We start from the raw sequence: 21,561 nt of genomic DNA, 5'->3' as shown, positions 1-21,561 counted from the left end.
CTCCAGCCAGTGATTCACAGGGCTTGTTTATCAGCTCAACTGTGCATGTGGTAGAGGAATGCACAGCATGTCTCAGCGCGTGCACAACGCGCCAATTGGTCGGAATTCGTTGTTTTTGCTGGCTTCAACCAATCACCGTTCAGAAGCGGCGCGTGCACACCTCGTGGCTTGGAGCACTGAGCGAGTGTACAGCTGCTGTCGAGAGAGTAGGCGGAGACTCGAAGGAGTGGCTTCTCGGTTTTGTCCGGAAAATGAGACAAAGGCAGTGCATGTGAACGAGAGAAAAGCATGGGAAAGTCAGGGAACACCCGTGGACCAATTGCGTTAGTGCCTTTACCCCAATATTTTGTAATGCGATACGAAATTGTGTTTCCCCGAAAAACAGCATCGCACATACTGTAGCGGAATCCCTCCCTTTGAACCGAGAGTGGGAACTGTTGGTCAGTTCAAACTGGGATGCAGACTTCTTTGGTCCACTGGTTTGGTCAGCTGATGTTATTTATTGAGCAAATTGCTTTATTACACTCTCATTTTCAAATAATGTTTCTTTCATTCCCACAACAAAAATATACCATGTAAAAATAAGTACAGCTACAAAAACCAAGGCATGTCTCCCTGTTACTGGGTCTATTTCCCCTTTTCTTTGTTACACAGCATTAAGAATCCTTATCCTTCACGGTCTGTCATGAAATAAAACTAATTTGAATTGGTTCTTTAGGTTTTACACAAAATCTAAAATGCACACAACATTTGTTGTTGCCTATTCTGGGTGCTTGGCTGTGAGAGGTGGGAAGCATGTTCCATGAATCTGCCTATAGAATCGAAATTGATCATGGTTTGATCTATGTGATGTTTACAAACCTTGTCATATGCAGCACACCAAACATCTGTGTAAAGTACCTTAATGAATTTGGATCTTTAATCCCTGATCACCTCAGCCCACACCCATCCCTGTTCAACCCTGGGAATGGATGAAGTCGCCTAATTCCATGATGTTATTTAATTAATGTTATTTATGATGGTATTTACTTTATGCACCTTTTGAATATGATGTCACTTGTTACCTATCACCCTTGTGTCTTGTAATGTTGTGTCTATGTTCAATATTACGTCAGTGAAATTAACCAGGGGAAGAAATCCACATGCAACAACTGAATTTCTAACAAGCAAACTACTAACTACCATGTTTGTGTCACCTAGTTCCTTAACACGAGAAGGGACTGTCTACAGTGTCCCATTTTATTTAAATGAAAATGACATAATAAAAGCCATACACATCTTTAAATATTTTCAATCCCTGTTCCCCAAAAGCACTGTTAATTAACAAGTTTATAACATGCTGTTCAGGGGTTGGGTAAGAAAGACTGTTTGACTTAGCCAAATATGGAGATTTGCCTATAATATCATCAATGCGTCCAACTCTAGTTATATATATTTATATAATTAACTAAAGTGGTTAGTTATATATATTTTAAAGCATCCATAAATGAATTACTCCTAGTGCGTGGACTGACACAGAATGTCATGTTAAACTCATTTAGCATTGCTACTCAGCTAATGACTGGTGTGTTTCAGTCTCTTTTCTTGTTGACTGATGATTTAGCACCACCCAGTGGCAGACTTATGTGCCTGCTAAAACATGTTGAGAGGGCCCCACAGTGGCTATTTGTAAATAAATATGTACATGCCTTTTCCTCTGAGAAGCTCGCTCATTAAAGTAACAGACTATGAGAACAGCCACTCTTGAAATGTGAAGGTTACATTAAGATTTGTTTAAAATATTTTAATGTCAGAATTAAATATGTAGGGCCTTCAAAGTTCTTCTAGTCCATATGCATTTTTGGTGATATGAGATACCGCATTTTTTCTTTGCTTTGAGAAGACAGAGAGCTCATCATGTTGATTTTTACTGGGACATGTGGGTCAACTCCTTCACACTTCATGCATGAATGAGTAGATCGAATTCAAATGTATTTGACATGGAACATCTGCATGTAAATGCAATTTCCATTCCATAGAATTCATTAATTCCATGATTCCATTCAGTCTAGCAAAAGGGACATTCAGGGCCTGAATAGAACCTGGCAGACTAGAGGGAGACAAGGGAGTGGATTTTCACTCCTGTCCTATACCACTCCACAAAAACACTCCTGTCCCATCTACATATTCTCTCCGATGAAGTACAGGCAATTCTGAACTGTCGACCCATAATTACATTGTCTGACAACCATAGAGACCTTGAACCTCTGCTTCCACATCCCATCCACATGAAAAACCACATCCTTCTGCTGAAGTCTAGTCAAGCATTCCACCTGGATTGTTCCAAAAATCAGATCTCTTCATCATACGCAGATGGGGGCAAGTTCAGTGAATTGCTGACCTTTCTTGTAAACGGTGGATAAAAGAATACCTACCCCTATAACAGGAGAGACAGAAATGGGTCTCAACCGAAAGAGGACCCCAAAAAACAGACAAAACCATCCTCACCAAGACAATGTCATGCTTCACCCAACAACAAGCCCTGGATCACCAGAGACCTGAAGGAGCTTCTGAAGAGAAGAGAGGAGAGCCTTCAGGGACGGGGACAGAGAATCACCAAGGAGTGTTCAGATAGAGCTGAAAGTGACAAGTACAAGTACAGGTGGAAAATAAGCTTCAGCTAAACAATGTGAGGGAATATGTAGTCAGACATGAAGATCACAGGCTTCAAGGAGAAGGGGTATCAGACAGAGGGAAACGAAAGCAGAGCCAATGAGTTAAACATTTTCTTCAACCAGTTAGACACAGGACCCCAGTGATATGCTGCAGTATGTCTTTGCTGCCAATGGAGGATTCCTTGATGAAAGCAAGTTTAAAGCACAGCAGTGCAGAAATTATTATTTCTATTAACGTTGTCAATTTCTATATTTTTTAATAATTCAGCACCTTATTTGATGGATACAAATATGAGTTTTTGCTCCAAATAAAAGGGGGTCTGCCGCCCTTTGTAATCAACTGACTGTTGATCACACCAAACAGAGCTATCATATAGTGAATAACAACTGTTTTACTACGTTAAGAAATGGTCATCCAAGTAGTATTAGTAACAATCCCCTCCTATCTGTGTAATTTCGTCGCTTTGCTATTGCATTAGCATACGTTGCGAATTCCTCTGTTCATGCGAGCTGCCGGATACCCTGTCTCTCATCTGAATACCAGCCAGCACGCTGACCTTATTTTCACCTTTTCTTTACTTTTGCTGATACTGATGCACCCTTTCAGTCCACAAGGGTCCACGAGCAAGTAGTAACAAACTTGGCAGAAACCATAGCAACAGTAACGGAGTGACGAAGTACTTCCGAGTGAAGAGTCATTCTGTCACTAAAACATGGCTGCCCCCTTGGAGTTGTACAGTTGGAAAGGCGATTGGGGTTTACCCTCTGTAGACGCAGACTGTTTAACTGTTCTGGTAAGATCTAAGGTCTATGGTAATAATATTGGATCCGCAGTGAAATTAATAAGTGTCGGAAGCTAGTTTTGTCTTGGAGTACGTTCGATTTATTGAATAGCTGTCTCGGTGAGGTGACCTGCCCATCGTGCCATAGACATGCTAGCTATAACTGGATGTGTTTTGCGCTATCTGCAATAAACACTTGATTGAATTCCTGTGACAAGCTACTCGTTTTGAACGACGACAAAGGGACAACAAATACATCTGGTTTCAGCGTAAGAGCAACGGTAGATAAGACCTGCTAATGTGGTTGAAATGTCAAATGCATTGCCACAGGGGATGATGTCATTCTCTAACGTTACTTCAGGTCACTTAGTAGATAAGGGCTGCCTGCAGTGATTTCAACTAAACCCTCTCTATATGCCATTTGGATTTTGTTTTTGCTGGTAAGGTCATAGTTTTTGAATCAAATTCGAATATGCCAGGACGTTTTCACAAGGTTACAAAGTAATGATAACCAAACCTAAGTGCCCTCGTGAAGGTTGCCTTAGTTATAATCAAAGATTATATAGCAGCGCTCGAGAATCTTTGGGGCTAATTAATATGCCACCCAGAACGTCTGACCAGTTTAAAGCAATCCCTATTGTTTACAGTGTGGCATACCTTTCCTCAGGTGACTAATAGCTTTCACAAATCAAACTGACAGAAATAGATGAGAGCAGGTCATGAGGTCAAGTAGCCTGTGTATTAAACATTTGGTAAAGTCAGGACCCATGTAGCCTATGGCTGTTCCCTATCTTTTGGGGAACACATCCTGTTGGTTTCAGTAAATACATTTAGTTTGGGTAATATTACAGATTATGTAACATTTAGAACAAAACATATAGCCCATTTAATTACATTGAAATATGTATCTCTATACATTGTTAGCACTTAGTAGCTGGAGCCAATCTGTTTAAATAGATAATAGGATAATTGCTTTGCTGGTGTGAGGGTGTTGTTATAGAAAGGGATCTGTTTGTAATCATTTAGCTTTGTTTTTGTTCACTCCTGTGTGTCTGTCATCTGATGGAGGAGATTATCTAGCTGTCTGTCACAGCTGCCTAAATAGCAGCACTCCGTAGCATTTGCAAAGAGGAAGAGAAGGGCAGCAAACAAAGAAAAACAATGAAAACATACAAGAACTGTCCCCTCTTCCCAAGAATGTCAAGACAAACATGGCTCCCCATGAACAATCCATTACTCAGTACCATTGTTGTGCAGTGTTTGTGTGTGTGTGTGTGTGTGTGTGTGTGTGTGTGTGTGTGTTCGTGTTCGTGTGTTTGTCTGTGCCTGTTCGGTTGGTTTTACTACTATTGTGTGTGTGTGTGTGTGTGTGTGTGTCTGTGTTATCTGTCACTTCATGAGTTAATACACAGGATATACATGTCCCCTCCAAGACTGTGCCTTCAGTATTGTGGCAGTGACGTAATCCCAGCCTAGGGCGAGAAGTGAAGATGTGTCTTTCCTCTCCTGTCTACTAAGCTTCCTATGCTTTACTGGACTGAATTAGAAGTAGCACAACAGCTGGATGCAGCGTGCTTCATGCTGCTGTTAGAGTTGCCCGTCTCCCCTACTATTCTCTGTTGTCACTTTTTAAAGGAGACCCCTATTCATTTACTTAAAGGTTTTTCACTTCACACATATTCTAGCTGAATAAAATGTTTTGCCCTCCTCCCTCATGTCCTCGCCAGACTAGGGTAGTCACTGAGTCAGTGGTAGGAAAATATTTCAACTGATTTCTCCACCCCGCACCCCCAATCTTTCATTCGCGAGGAGACATTTCCTGTCTCAGACTCTCCGTCTACCAGCAGAAAGGGAGAGATGGTTTACCGTTACCGAGTACACTCTGGAGACTCAGAGCAGGATATGGTGTCCAGTTACCGTGACTAGCCTATGCATTTGGAAGGAGAGGGGTCTTTTGTCATGGTCACAGTCAGTATGTGAGGGTGGGATGGGGTAGGGTAGGGTGGGGTGGTTGACAGACCTGTAATTACGAGCGCTAGACTTCATGTTGTGTGCTGTCAGTGGTCCTTCTAAAGGGTGGTGGGCTTTTGTCTCAGTGTTTGCATAGGGAAAGTGTGCTGAGGGAAAATCTTAAAGAATGTTGAAGTGCTTTAAAAAAACACATAGAGGAGGTCAGTTTGCAAAAACCTACTTTTTGTTCTGTTTTGCTTTGCATTGCTTTTGAAATGGCCTTACATCTAAGAGCTCTTCACAGAACAAAAAAAAAAGTCCTTCCTGGTACTACTGCTGTTCTCCTCAAGAATGCACCAAGGTGTTAGAGGCTAGCCCTGCTCTTAAGTCTCCTCTTAAATCAGCACAGAAGCGTCTGAGGGCTTCAGGCTGTGCAGTAATGTCATACGATCTTCCACCACAGCTCAGACATTTAAAAAAAAAAAAAAATTTAAACACAGGACCACAAAATGTTCCAGCATCATCTGGCTCTTTATGTGTTTGCTTATGTTTAGTTTATGGAGAGCCACCGTGGGCCCCACCATTACTCTCTCTCTCTCTCTCTCTCTCCCTCTTTCTTTCTTTCTCTCTCACTGCCTCATCTGATGTGCTGCTCTACTGGCCTCTGGAGCCACTGTTGCTCAGGGCCCCATTTTACAGGCTCAGGTCATGCTGGAGTGTCTCAGTTAAGCCTCTGCTCCCTTTGCCCTTTGATTAGGAGCAGAATGTGAGGGTTTAAAGGCCTGTTTTGTCAGTTTAACTGACTAGAAATGATGATGCTGTGTAACAAGGCCCAGCTAGTGTTTGGTATATCCATACCCAGGCATTCCCCAAGGAGAGTTGCACTGTCATGGTCTAGTTGGTGGTGGTTAGGTTTTGACCCTAGGCTGTTAGTCGAGAAATTTGTCATTGGCTTGTCATCAAGCGAAATCTACTCTTTGATTTCTTACTACCAGTTAGGCATATGTGATTGATCGAAGATGTGAGGAGGACTAGACCAACCTCAGAGACTCAGAGGTATTTGCCGAAGGGGATATTTTCATTTGATGTGTTTTAATAGTAGTTTCCTGACTGTTTGAGAAACAGGGGGTTCGTACCTCAGACAGGCCTCATATGATCCCCCAGCATCCCTTACCGTTCTCTCTCTCTCTCTTTTTCTTTCCCATTCTCTCTCTCTTTTCCCAGTTACTCTTTCTGCCACCCATGGAGAGGTAGCCAGCATGTGCTGCTGCCAGACAAACATTTTCAGCATGTATGGATGAAATTAATGAAATCCAGCTGTCGATGCAGACTCAAACTTGTTTACAAATCTGACACGCTTGGAGTGGGTGCAGACACACCATTTCTCTGTTGCTCCACAAACTGGCCTTTATGATGTGAGATTGTGTCTGTGACGTTGTGAAAAAAAAGCAGGTCTTGAAGTGTGGTTTGCCTCGCTCTCTCATAATCAGAGTAATCCTGTAATCTCACTCTTCTCCTAATGAGGTTTCCGCATTCTTTGACCAGTTAGCATCAGCCAGATGATGTGAGGTTTGGATACTAAACATTTTAAAGAGATCTCAAAAGTGTATGATCAGGGATGTGCAAGTTCAAGCGACATACTCAGTTTCTTCCTCACCATCATGTTGCATCCTCCCCTCCCCCACCATTTTGGTCTCCAACCCTTTCTCCTCTTCCATTCCTTCTCAGGCCTATGCCAAGTTTGCCGGGGCGCCACTCAAAGTTCACAAAATCACCAACCCCTGGAGAAGCCCCACCGGTGAGTCCGCATGGCACCTCACCGAGACGTGAGAATCTCGTGAGAGAAAGAGACCTTGATAAATTAATTGGTGAGGGGTGGGGAATTGAAAGGAAAAACATTTCAGCACTTTCTCCTGCCAGAGAAATGAGAGGGTCAAAGGTCATTACTGTTGGGGCCCGCGGGTGGTGGAACCACTTGACTCCACTTTGCATGGAACCTCAATAACCCCACACTCACCACCCATGCCCAGCCCCTCCTCCCTCCAAAAAAAACAGTCATGGCTGGGAGGAATCGCGTGATGTACGAGGAAAGGAAGCCCTACGCTGATCCCCACCCCCTTCTCCTCGCACCAGGCCATAGGTCGTAGGGTCAGAGGTCACAAGGTCATCGATCACCTGACTCCCTCCACTCTAAACTAGCTTACTGTGTCTGCTCCAGATGCTGTTTCTTGCACTCTTTTGTACTCTCTCTCCTTCTACTTCTCTCCCCCTCTCTATGTCTTACTTTCTCCCCCTCTACCTCCCTCTCTCTCTCTCTCTCTCTCTCTCTCTCCCTCCCCCTCTCTATGACCGTGGTTACATGCATTCGAATAACTGGCTTAGTCGGACTGAAATCGAATTATCTGTTTCATGTAAACACCTTTGTTCGACTATGTGCGGTCCGACTACGATCCGATTAACACCCCTGTATAACTCGATCCGATCCGGTTGATAATTCGACTATCGCGGCATGTAACGGTGAATTGGATTAGGAACTGGACTTTGTGTCTTTGCGCATGCTTGAGATCCCGCCGCCCTCCTCCCTCCCTCCCTGCCAGGTCGTGACCCGGAAGACGAAAGAGAGATAACTTGTCTCAACTGTTCATACTAATGATTTATGAATATCCTGCAGACTGTCTCACAAGCTTATTCTTGTTGATTATGAACAAACATAACAGAAGAGGTCCGAAGATATGAGCACCTTTACAACCCCTCCTTAAACACGTATAAGGACGTTCCACATTTTATTTGCTTAAAACACACAGCAGTACTGTCAAATCAGCTGTCACTCGGCTATTACCTGACCAAGGTTCCATGGCAATGTTCCGAAAGCCCATTATTCCGACAGCCTGCTGTTCCGAAATTGTGAGCACAGCAATGTGAACCACTATAGCCCAAATGCACATCCCAATGAATCACACAATCATAAACATATAAATGCCTTTATTTCACAAGCATTAACTTTAATTCAGAATATTATTATACACACATGGCATTTGCATCGCGATGATACAAAAATATTTTTATGATTGCCAACGCATGCATGCTTTGTCAGTGCTCGACAAGATCTGCGTAATGTCCTGCGACAATCTGCCGGTGATTTCCTTCGCATGAGTGGTAGTTATTGCCTAGGAAAAGTTATATGCGTGATAGCCCGGTGAGCGTCTCCGCTCTGCTGTGCAAACTAAATGCTGTGTGTGTTTTGTGCCACTTAAAATATTTCTAAATTTTGCCAGGGGGACTATTTTTCGGAATATTGAGATTTCGGAATATCGGGCTTTCGGGACACTGGGCCGTCCCCCCTGACCAATACCTATCAAACTCGGTGATAGTATTCACAACTAGTTTAGTTTTGTTTGGTTATCTGGCGCTGAAAAAAACACGAATAAGTACTGTCAAATCAGAAAGCAAATCAGCTGTCACTCGGCTATTACCTGACCAATACCTGTCAAACTCGGTGATAGTATTCACAACTAATTTGTCCTTCATTCTATCAAATATGATGAAATTTGGTATTGCACCCGTGAGGCAAGCGTGAGTTGAGTTTTGTTCGGTTATTTGGCGCTGCCCTCTAAAGACAGAGACGTGACAGGTGGAGCGCGATATTTTCCCGTTGCAATACCTTCCTTTATAGACAACAATGATCATACACTCCCATTGTACTCAAACAACCACACTCGGAGACAACAACACAAACGAGGAGATATTGTATCAATTAGCCTATTATGTATTGTATTAATTGCACAGAGTTCCAGTGGCGCATGCAGCCGTACGCACTGTGCGTACCTTCTGCTACGCGAGAAGAAATAAAATTTAAAAAAAAATAAAATAAATAAAAATATCATGAACGCATATTTATTACAATGGGGAAACTATAAAAACGGAGTACGGACAACTAATGCCCAGCGTTGAGGATGCAGATACAGAGCTGGAAACAGTTAAATGAGTTACAGCCAAAACGCAGTGAGCTTTATCAAGCCCTGGAAAGTTCGGCAAATTTCCACCCAAACATTCATTGCGTCCTGAAGGTCTTGTTGACAATGCCCGTTTCCACAGCGTCTGCTGAGCGGTCATTCAGTACAATGAGGCGTCTTAAGACATATCTACGAAGTACGATGACTGACAAAAGACTGACTGGACTTGCTCTCATGAATATTCACACAGATTTGGAAATCGACAGCGAAGGGCAATGCGTTTGGGCTGTAACCCAATTATTTGCGTGCGTGTGTGTGTGTGCGTGCGTTTCTCTCGCCTTTTATCTTTCACCTTTGAATAATGTAACTTATAAACACGTCAGCCCAGCAGAAACAAACAACGCGATGGACAACCCAAGAGGCAACATGCATTTCTGGACCGATGAACAGACGCGATTCATGCTCAATCAACTGTTGTTGTTGTTGGTAGTGGTGAAGAGGTCAAGCGGAAATGGCTGTATCACCACTAGTTGTAATGAAAACAGCGCCACCTATCGTATCGGATATGACATGCTTTCGGCCAATGATTCGATTTATTCACTGCCATGTACGTATATTGGGATAATAGCAGTTGCCCCAAAAGATAGCATAGTCCGACTAAAGCAAGATTCGAATTATACCATCATGTAAACACACTGACTGTCTTACTCTCTCCCCCTCTACCTCCCTCTCTCTCGGTCAGTCACTCTCTCTCTCTCTAGGTCAGTCACTCTCCCCCTCTACTTCTTTCCCTCTCTATGTCTGTCACTCTCTCCGCCTCTACCACTTTCTCTCTCTCCCCCTCTACCTATCTCTCTATCTATGTGTGTCTGTCTGTCTTTCTCTCACTCTTTGCTTCTTTCTTTCTCAGACTCCCTTCTTACCATTAAGTCTTTCAACATTATGGTGGTGTCATGGTCATGACTAGGGTTTAGGGCCCACTCCTCATCCATGTGCTGTTCTCTTCTGTAGGTACCCTCCCTGCACTGAAGACCGGGGAAGAAGGCAGCGTCTCACAGCCCAGTAAGATCATCATTCACCTCCGGAAACAGGTGAGTGACCTCAAACTCTAAACCTCTAAGCCCCGTGCCTGGCCCTGCAAATGGCTAAACAGGTGAAAGCTGCACTTGACTTTAGCGGACACACACACACACACATACACACACACACAAACACACACACACACGTACAGAGAGGGAGAGAACAGGTGTGGAGGATACTCAGTGTTTCAGGAACCATAAATTTAGAATTTCGCTCCTTGGACACAGGTGATTGATCCTCAGCTCCTTCAGATGACGACTTCACCAAAACAGGAGGCCTTCAAATAGGAATGTGCAAAAACCCACTAAAAGACCCGTGTTAAATACATACATATGCACACGCACAGACACAGCAATTACCGCATGTATAGAACAGGAAACAGTAAGGCTTTGACATCTGGAGGCATTTGATGGTCTCGTAGAGTCGTTTCAACAGGATGTTACGGAGGCCATCTGTCTCTGAGGTTGAAATTAACGCGGCGTGCCATCAGCAAGACTCCTGCAGACACCCTGTGTTCAGTGTGTTGTCCTAAAGTACAGAGGGCTTAGCACAGTAAGGCCAAACATTTTCATCTTAAGGTGCACTTCCGTTTTATTACTCCTAGAGGAATCTCAAAAACAGCCTTCCTTGTCTGAATACAACACGTTCTCCTTTACCTCACTTTACCAGCCTTCAACAAAAGCACTGTTTGCAGTCAGGAGTATCGCAGTCTCTCAGGCTGAAGTGTATCTGCCCACTGGATTGATCTCCCTTTGCACAGGGGCCAGCGCTTCACTTAAAGCCGGAGCTCAGTTAAGAACCATGTCCTCCTTTCACCTGCCCTTTTCCAAGGCTCTATCCTAATCCAATCCACCATGTGTGCCACCCAGCTGGAAGGCATTACAAGCATTAGAAGCAGTTAGCACCTCTCTGTTTGGCATGAGACCGCAAACAGGCGCAATGTCTGCCCAATACAGGAGCCTGAAAGAGTTTGGACTAAACCCTGATTGGCCTGTAATTCTTCAGTGAGGCAACAGCGTGTTAATAAAGTGTGAAAAGGCACTTCTAAGTCCTTTGTAAATCAGGCTTTGAGTCTTAATGAGTTGAGTGTCTTTGCCTTTACATGCAGAGTAATGGCACGGCTTCTTGGCAGTACCAAACACAGCAGTGGATTGTCTTTGCCCTTTGGCTGAGTTCTTGTGGGCTTTGGCAGAGGGGTTTTATGGGCAGTGGGTACTGGCACAGACATTTATAGGCACTTGGGTCTTGTGAAGAGGCTGTGGGCTTTGATACTCAGGTGTTTTAAAAATGTCTCTCACATTTGATTTCTGTCTCAAAAATGTGCCCTTTGGCTACCTAAAGTGAAAAATAAAAATAGAAAATCAGGTATGATATGGATAATTATAGTTACCAATTAAAAAGATAAAAGAGAATATTAACACATTAACATAAATGATGTGCTAAAGCCAGAAACCTTACATTCAGCGTAAGTCAGAAGGAGTATCATATGCATTCTGTTTTATATGTCATTGTTCACCGACACAATGTATTTGAAAACTAGAGTGTAATTTTGCGCATCTTTAATTCTTGCAGAAGTATAATGCAGACTATGACCTCTCGGCCAAGGAAGGGGCAGACACACTGGCCTTCGTCTCGCTGCTGGAAGAGAAACTACTACCTGCACTGGTATGACTTAAAAAGATAAAACAGATAGAAAAACAAAGCAGCACATTGTAATGGAGGTGGAATTATAGTGGCGGCACCAGAAAAGCCCCCCCCCCCCCCTTACTTATTCACCAAATACTGATGTCAAGTAAGCAATTTTATATAGATTTGAACTCAAAACACTGAAGAAATGTTCAAAGAGATTTAGTCATATAGGTTTTTTTTTAGTCCTCTGATGCCTGCCTTTTTGTAAACGAGGCCCTGTGTTTACAGCCCCTACACACTGACACTCTGTCTTCCACTTCTCCCTTGTTGTCCTCTGCATCTGCCTCTCATTAACTTGCTACCTGGCCCTTAAACACACACAGCAGTCTGTCAGCGTTTCATGAAAGCCGCCGTGCCGTGCGTTTTGATTGCTATCTAAATGTGAAAAGGCTGTTTGACTCTTGGCCTGTGCCAGAGCTGGGGAACCCTGCGGATTTAGGAGCATTAAAACGAACCAGAGAAATTCCCAACAAGATATCGCTACCTCAGAGACGCCGTCCTGGCATGACCTGTGGAGCTTGAAGTCTCACGGTGTTCAGTCAGAGCTGGACAGTGGAAAAATGCTTTTTTCCCTCTTACAATTTTATCTTGTGCAAAATCAAAGACTTTTCATAGATGTGGACTAACAACACAAGGTTAGCCAGACTTGATAGCCCAGAGAACATGTTAACACATTTAGCCAGAGCTTCAGTCTAGCTGTTTTATTAAAGTCTTCCCCATTATTTCATCCAAACCACCCTTACATTTTGTATCATTTAGATTTGTAAATTACAACAGAACTTGAACCAGAACTTGAAGAAGTGATTAGGGAACTTGGCTGACTCTTAGAACCTTCTCCTTGTGTTAAGGACGCCCACTGCCTATATTAAAGCCTCCATTTCCTGTATAAAAGGAGAGATAGTCTCGTTGACACAGCAAGTACAGGGTGCGAATAAGGTTACGTGCAGAAGAGATGGCCCTCCGGCAGCTTGTCTCGCCAGGTCTCGCCCCTAGTCCCACTGACTTGCTAGTGCAGGGTTGGCGCTCTCCGAACTCTCATGGTTGGAGGAGTACTGAGCAAAACATCCAAATTCTTTTTTTACTTACGTACATGATGCCCTTTTTCTCACAGTTCGGGCAGGAGCGATAGAAGAGTCTTTTTAAGATAACCCACTTTTTGAGATACCCCACAGGCTTTTTTAGATACCCCATAGTCTTTTTAAGATACCCCAGTGCATCTCCCGCCAGGGCATGCACAAGGAATATCATCTCCAATGACCAACGACTTAACTCTCTGTCCTTAACCGTAACACCTGACCTGACCCTTGACCCCAACCCCTCTGGCCCATATCCCTAACCGTGACCCCAGATCGTAATTTATGTTCATCTCCCAGCCACATCCCTCTCCCACCCCTCACCCTATTCTAGGGTTGTACCCCAATCTAGTCCTGCTGAGTTCTGTCTCCTTGACCCCTAATCTAAAACTGAAGCGCCTTCTCCACCTATAACTCATACGCTGCCCTGTGTGCTGCTCCCTGCTCTATTTTTACACATTTGACTAGAACTTAACTGCTTTTGAACTATTTGTTATAACTCTCTGAGTGATTAGCATTTACTCCTACCCTTGCTTGTAGTTTAATGTCCTTTTTAAAATCCTCACATGCCTTCGCTGTCTCGGGGCTGGATTAGGATAACCCTAACCTTTTAAACACCCGGATTCATGGGCTTTGTGCCTCAAGATTGCGCCAACTTAAATCAAAACATGAACGAATAAATTAATATGAAAGAATTAATGATTGTGTAAACATAAAACATAAATTGAGGAGTAATCACCCCTTAAGAACATCATCTTTCTTGCTCTGCTTCCTTTCTCCCTCAATACATTTTTCATTTGTCCAGTTTCTTTCCTCTTCCCCCAGTACCCCTTTCCTCTCTAGTATATCTATAGATCTGTGTATCATATTGTTTTTGTTTCTTTCTGTCTTTTTTATTTTTTTGACTGATCCCTTCAGATCTACACCCTGTGGGTGGACGCTAAGAACTACGTGGATGTGACGCGCCGCTGGTACGCCGAGAACATCCCCTTCCCCCTCAACTTCCTGCTGCCCAGCCGCATGCACAACCAGCAGATGGAGAGACTCCGGCTGGTCAGGGGCGACCCGATGCTGGAGCCAGGGGAGGAGCTGGAGAAAGAGGTGAGAGGGAGAGTAGTAGAGAGAGAAGAAAAGGTGTAGAGAAAGGAAGGAAAAGGGGGATGAGAGAGAGAGTGAGAGGGAGAAAGAGATTGCGGCTGGTCAAGAGAGACCCACTGCTGGAGCCAGAGGAAGAGTTGGAGAAAGAGATGAGGCAGAGAGAAAGATTAAAAGAAAGGAGGGAGATAGAGGGAGAGACAGTAGGTGACCGATAGAAGACAGAAAGGATGAGTACGATGGAAAGAAAATGAGAAGCTGAATGAGAGGTACAACAAAGTGGAAAAGGAACCAAAGAGAGTAAAGGGGGAAGAAGAAGAAGACGATGGAGGACAGAGAGAGAGACACAGAAAAGGAGGTCAGACAGGGAGGGGAAGAAGAGGGTGTGTGTGTGTGTGGGGGGGGGGTAAGGAAAGAATGGTAGAGATAATCAAGCTGTGGAGGGAGCTATTATGATATGCGATGACTGTCTTACCAGCTGCTTGTTTCAGCCATCAGTCATTGCCTGCTACTATAAACTCTCCAGTTAGTTTAGACGGCAGGGGAAGCATTTGATGAAAGGACCTTCTTCCATTCTTGGTCCACTTTTGGGTGACCCCAGAGGTCAAGCAGACTTAAGTAGTCTAACCATGGCCACTGTTTACAAAACATACAGGTAATGGCATTAACTTTTGGGTTACTGTGGCAACCACCTGGTGACATCACAGTGTTTGTGGAATTAAAAGAGGGGGATGAAAAGAAAAAAGAGAGAAAAGCAAGCACTGCTGTTTTTCATGTAATTGAACTCATTTGAAGTAATGACAGATCCACTGCTTACATTGGTGCATTGGATCATTGTGGCTACAGATCTTTGAACGTTTTCAGTTTTAGCCATGATGTAACGCTTGTATGGGTTTATGTGTCTAGATAAATAGATGGATGCGTGTAAACAGAAGAGATAAAGAGTTGGTACTGATGGTCGGCTTGGTAACCAAACCTCCTCCTGTCTTTAGCTTTACCGGGATGCTGTGGAGTGTATGACCCTCCTCTCACAGCGCCTGGGCTCACACAAGTTCTTCTTTGGAGATTCGTAAGTGGCCTTCGCCCGAGAGTGAGAGTGTGAGAGAGAGAGAGAGAGAGAGAGTGTGAGAGAGAGAGTGTGAGAGAGAGAGTGTGAGAGAGAGAGTGTGAGTGAGAGAGAGTGTGAGTGAGTGAGTGAGTGAGTGAGTGAGTGAGTGAGTGAGTGAGTGAGTGAGTGAGTGAGTGAGTGAGTGAGTGAGTGAGTGAGTGAGTGAGTGAGAAAGAGATTGTGTATTGACGTCCCCCTGGCGTGTGTCTGCAGGCCGTCCTCTCTGGACGCTTATGTCTTTGGCCACCTGGCTCCTCTGCTGAAGATCAAGCTGCCCAATGGGAAACTCGAGCAGCACCTCTCCTCTCTGGACAACCTGCGGCATTTCTGCACCAACATCCTCGTCCTCTACTTCCCCACTGAAGTCAGAGGTTAGTCCCGTTTTCAAACACCACACTGAGGTGGAGTTTTGGACTGTTGGTGTTTCTTAATCAATGGTTACTATGTAGGAGTTTTATCAATATTTCCGTACACTTTCTCTTTGCATTCACTTTGGAATTAAAGTTTATTTTTTCATCCAGGACATATGCAATCTGACTTTCACACTCAGCACTGTTGGCCGAAAGATTCAGTTCTCCAAGCTGTGTGTGTCATGTACCAACTGCCCCTGTCAGATCAAAGTGGCTGTAGTCCAGCTAGTCCTCAAAACAGGCCAATGCTTTGACCATAAGCTGATGTGGTCCAAAAGCTTCCTCACTCTCTGTTACCTTCTGTGACTCACAATATCAACTGACCCCAAACCCCCTCCTTCCATTTCAGAGCCCCCTACTCGCAAGATGTCCGTGTTTCCAGAAGGTGGGGACTTTGACAACGAGCCCCACAAGAGGCGCAATCAGATCCTATCTGTGCTGGTGTCCATAGGTGCTATGCTAGGTTACGCCATCATGACGGGCATTGTCTCCATCAAGCACATCCGGCCACAGGGGGCGATAGAGAGCAGCGTTGTGGTAGAGGAAGAGGAAGAGGAAGAGGAAGGTGAAGAAGACTGAGTCGCGGAACCAGGAAGGTGAAGACAAAGGGACGCCACCGTTAGAGGGGGACAGGTGTTTGTGTGACAGACTTTGGTTTGAAGGGTGGGGACTGCAGCTTTCTTCTCCCATTCCTTTTTTTTGTTTTTGTTTTTTAAGTTAATCTGCCAAAGAGCACCAATAACCTCACCTAGAGTAATCACTGGTTAAACACTATGCCACAGGTAGAACATGCCCTCTGTTGATACTAATGTTGTTATTTTTTTATTTCTTCATTATTTTGCCAATATGGCTTCGCTGCAAGGTTTAAACAGGGAAACACTGATGTGAATGTGTATTGTACCAAGACGCTCCAAATCCTGAAACCGTAATGGTACTGTATGCCTCCTTTTTCAGGGTTTTAGCTCTCTTATTTTTTTCCAGTTCAGGTTTCAAACACATTAACTAATGTTTTGTCAGATTTTTACTCAGGCAAATAGAATTTATTGACTTGATTTCAGGTCATGAAAAATGAAGTCATCTTTCACAGACTCAAGGCTCGGACTGTTGTGTTCTGTGTGTTTAGTCTCCAAACCCTGAAGTTCCTTACTCCTCCGACCTTTAACCCCAACACACTCCATGAGCTTGAATACTTTCTGTGTCTAACAAAATATTAGGTAAAGATTTGTAATATTAGTATGAGGGAACCTCAAGTTTGTTTTAAACAAACTCTACACCTTGGCAATTTCAAACTATGACATCTATAGCCATTCTCCCATACTTTTTATCTGTGATTTCATTTTACACAATTTTAAATTTGAACTTGCATGTCAGCAGACGGATGAGGACACAAACTAACATACTAAACATAACAACTAGGAATAAAACCCCCATGCATTCTATCATTTTAATGTTCCAAGCAAAACAGGCAGCATTCTGATTGAAAATGACTGTGTGTTGTATATGACCATGGCCCATGTACAAAGAGTCTCTAAAAATGGGGAGGGGATCAGACTGTTTACTGGAAGAGTCAACATGGTACAACAGCACTTAAACTTTTAAAAAGTCATTTGGTGCAGTCGGATGAAGGTTCCTGTGTTTTTTTTCTTGTGACAGTTTTCTGAGCAATTCCATTAAACTTGAACTTTCTTCCAGTCTGCCTTGGTGCTGCTCCAAATGAGCAAAGTGTAAGGTGAGGCAGACAGTGATTTGTATATTCAAGCCGTAACATGTTATTGTTATGCTCATAAATTAGGAATAAATGTTTATCCAAGGAGTGAGCAGTAAATGCCTCAGTCTTGATGTGCACACTTCTCACTGTCCAGCAGCTGAGCTGTAAATGATACCAAATAGGCCTAGTTGCATTGATGGGGCAGAATAAACAGATGACAGAAAATGGATACAGGCAATTGAAATAGACAAATGTCCTTTATCTATTGGAACAGATGCGAGTGAAAGCTATTTTGTGAATAAACTTGGCCAGGGAAATGTGAATGGTAATGGCTTTTCATTAGGCCTACTACATGACGACATTAGCCTACTGCTTTATCATCATGTTTCAAATAAACAACGGTAAATCAAGCAGATGGCTGATACCCGTTATAGTATTAAAGACGTGCACGAGTGAGTTGATGACTGTTTGGCGACGTGTTGCACAGGAGAAGCGGTGGAGCAGGGGACCTACAATACAACACACAGTTGTAATGTGAAGTTGTATATATCGACGATTTGTAATTTTACGGTACGTCACCAAACAATGAGGTCTGATTGAATCATTGCATAAATAGTCCATTATTCTGAGGACGCAAAATCCGTTTACAGAACTGTGGTGCAGAGACGCGTCATAGCACGGACAGTGTTTGGTAAGATTTACAATTTCGCCATGTCTTTTCCCCCTACACAGTAATTGACGCCTGCGGCTGAACTGTTTCTCATTAGCACGAGGAACGTGTTCTGCGCTTGGCACCCCAAGCGGAGTGAACCGGCAGCAAGACATCTGCTGAGCATTCTTCAGCCCAGCGCGCAGGTCAGCGCAACTACTCACCCGAGCCGCCGGTCAGCTGTGAAAGAGCACACATTATCACACGCGCGCACAGTACAGACATCCCCTGCCTGTCCATCGGGGAACCGGACAAGCTAAATAGTCTTTGTAAAACTTTTTAAAGACTTTTTTTCACTGCGCGTAAAAGTGTTTTGGATAGCATCAATGGGAATAGGAACGTGCAGAATGGAGGCTCACGGACTGCTGGCAAAACTGCTTATTTTGCTTTCAGCATTACAATGGCACCTCACCCACTCATCAGAAATGCAAGGTACATTTGGTGTTCTCTTAATGGGATGTTGTTAGTCCAATTAATGCCGCTTCAAATCTATATTGGAAATGATGTGTTTAATACTTTCTATGTATCTAAAGAAGCTATTTACTGTTCTCTATTGTTTTCTCAGAATTGAACATGGTTAGTGCCATGTTTGGAGTTACATTCTTTCTTTTTTTGGAGTTAATCTTTAACCCCAAAGTCTCTTTGTGGACGCGTTTTCTCGCTTAACTGCACAATGTCAATTAGATAGACATGCAAATGTCAGGGCAATCATCTGCGGTGAGTGTGTGTTTGTAGGCTTAACTAAATTAAATGACCATATTGGCTGCGCATCAAGCTGTTGTCATGAGTTTCAATTAATTTTGTCATTAACATGCACTCAGTGATGTAGGCTACTATGTACAAATCAACTTTCTAAGTAAGATTTCTTTGAATGATCCGTTTGCTTTTGGAAGAACCTAAATTTTACGTGTCAGCGCAACTGAAGAAGAAGAGCAAAAACGCCTCGTTGAAGATTTTCCTCACCAGATAGGAAAAACTTGTCAGAAGTCGTTTCTTCGATAACACAGCCCAGCACATAAAGCAGGTCATTGTGAAGCTTAACCAAAACTATCAGCGCTGAGTTAGAGTTGTTATAGATTCACATATTAACTATAATATAGCGTTACATATATATATTATATACTATATAGTTGAAATACATCAGGACAGTTGTGTGAGGGGAGTTAATAGATACAAATAAGGCATAGGGCATGGGGACTCACAGGGATCAGTAACAACAGGAGGAATAGGGAAGAAGGGTCCAAGACAAAATATTGAGCTTTTAAGGGATTTTGAGAGAAAGAGGTGGCAGAAAAAAAGAATAAGATAAAGATAGAAAACAACAAACACCAAAATAGACAGACAGAGCTACTACACACATTGAGCACAAGGCATCATGTTGTGTAGCTGTGTTGAGATAGAGGGGCTGTATAGAAAGACACTGAGACTGGAGAGAGAGAGAGAGAGAGAAAGAGAGAGAGAGAGAGAGCATCAGACAAAGCCATGTTTTCCTTTGGGCCAGACAGAGGCGGCGAGGTTGCCCCCAGGAGTGTTGATCTTTCCCCCTGGCCTGATGCTGGCACCCTGGGCTTTGATTTTCTGCCATGTGTCAGAGCGAATGAATATGAACTGCCAAGGAACTGGACGGGGCGGCCAACACATTAGTCTGGGCCGGAGTTCATACTCAGAGTAACAGACAAGAGAAATGAGAGAAGGATGAAGAAAAAGAGAGAGGGAGGGACAGAGAGACTGAGTAAGGGGTTATATCAGCTGTGAGAGGGTCAGTATCTTATAACATGTCTGTGAAAAATAGCAAGGTGTTGTAATAAAAATTAATTCTTGTCCCTGACAGAAAGAAAAGGAACAGAGTGAGAGAGAGGGGGGGGAGGATGGGTGAAGTAAGAGATTTAAGGGATTTCTGTAGAAATGGAGAGGAAAGGGATGGGGGGGGGGGGGGGTTAAGCCAGACTTGTAAAGCCAGATACTGCTTACTGCTGGCTGAGAGAGCTTTCAGTGAGATGTGAGACAGAAGGAGACATGTTGGCTTTGGCCGACTCAGACGCCGGCCTTGCATACTGTAGACTGCAGGGGAGACCGCAGTAGCCATCAGAATGTGTTTCACAAATGTGCCTGGAGACCACCAGCACTGGGACACCCATAACCACCCAATATCTACCACAGAGAACACAGCAAAGTCTAGCAGCTTTACAGAGAACTATGTCCTGACCACCGCATGCTCATTCCCGTACAATGCTGTGTGTGGCACACGTCTTTTGGAAAAATGTGAACAATGTGATGTCATTGGCCACAGTGGTCTGAGATAGCATCTTTATTTTTTTTACGTATGTCAATAAAATAACACAAATAACAAAAGTTCAAGCCTAAAAAGAGCAGGTTTACTGCTATCTTCATTGGGCTGTTAAAGTTGGCTCATGTGTTCCTAAACAGGGCAGTTTTAGGTGACGCATCTGGAATGGAAGACACAAGTCTATTACTGTAAGTCAGAGTGACAGTAAAGCCTGAGTGAGGGCAGCCGCTTGTCTTTGGTTAGAATTTTATATGGCAAGGTCATGAGACCTTTGACACTGAGAAGGCCTCAGTCCACTTTACAGACACACACACACACTCTCTCTCTCTCACACACACACACACACACACACACACACACACACACACACACACACACACACACACACACACACACACACTCTCTCTCTTTCTCACACACACACACACACACACACACACACTCGCTCTCTCTCACACACACACACACACACTCTCTCTCTTTCTCACACACACACACACACACACTCTCTCTCTCTCACACACACACACACACACACACACACACACACACACACACACACACACACACACACACACACACACACACACACACACACACACACACACACACACACACACACACTCTCTCTCTTTCTCACACACACACACACACACACACACACACTCGCTCTCTCTCACACACACACACACACACTCTCTCTCTTTCTCACACACACACACACACACACTCTCTCTCTCTCACACACACACATAGGCGGAGATCCCGGGGGGGACGGGGGGGACGTGTCCCCCCCTACCATAAAGTTGTCCCCCCCAACAATCATTGAAAACTAAAAAAAAAAAAATATTTTTTGATTTTTTTTTTTAAAATAAAAATACGACGACACAAGCGGTGCTTATTATAGACGTAAAAAAAATGTGTTTTTTAAGTGTTGAAAAATCATGTTCCCCCTATTCCTCAAAGTGGTTTGGTTCACATGCTGTTTCCAACGGGCAGGGCTACCGGCAGCTCCGTGTTTCAGTTAATCAGCCCAGTAGCCTACAGGGTCAGATTGTCAGAC

General features: G+C 43.7%; 2 protein-coding genes across 2 annotated transcripts in view; both read left to right on the top strand.

The window, feature by feature from the left end:
- The first annotated feature begins 3,341 nt into the window (after window positions 1-3,341).
- On the top strand, window positions 3,342-16,882 carry mtx1b (metaxin 1b). The gene is made up of 8 exons (XM_012828931.3): window positions 3,342-3,448; window positions 7,115-7,184; window positions 10,351-10,430; window positions 11,992-12,084; window positions 14,100-14,282; window positions 15,269-15,345; window positions 15,598-15,755; window positions 16,144-16,882. Exons 1-8 carry the CDS (start codon window positions 3,368-3,370, stop codon window positions 16,371-16,373), a joined length of 972 nt encoding a protein of 323 aa, XP_012684385.1. The 5' UTR covers window positions 3,342-3,367; the 3' UTR covers window positions 16,374-16,882.
- Window positions 16,883-17,919: 1,037 nt separating this feature from the next.
- Window positions 17,920-21,561, top strand: part of thbs3b (thrombospondin 3b) — a 16,368-nt gene continuing 12,726 nt past the window's right edge. The window contains exon 1 of the mRNA XM_031585880.2: window positions 17,920-18,643. Coding sequence (XP_031441740.1) covers window positions 18,538-18,643 — 106 coding nt within the window. The 5' untranslated portion in view covers window positions 17,920-18,537. The remainder of the gene's footprint in view (window positions 18,644-21,561) is intronic.

This window comes from Clupea harengus, chromosome 19 (genome assembly GCF_900700415.2).
Source record: "Clupea harengus chromosome 19, Ch_v2.0.2, whole genome shotgun sequence".
Lineage (NCBI taxonomy): Eukaryota > Metazoa > Chordata > Actinopteri > Clupeiformes > Clupeidae > Clupea > Clupea harengus.
Note: the sequence above shows the minus strand (reverse complement) of the source record. Positions and strands in the feature narration are given on the sequence as shown.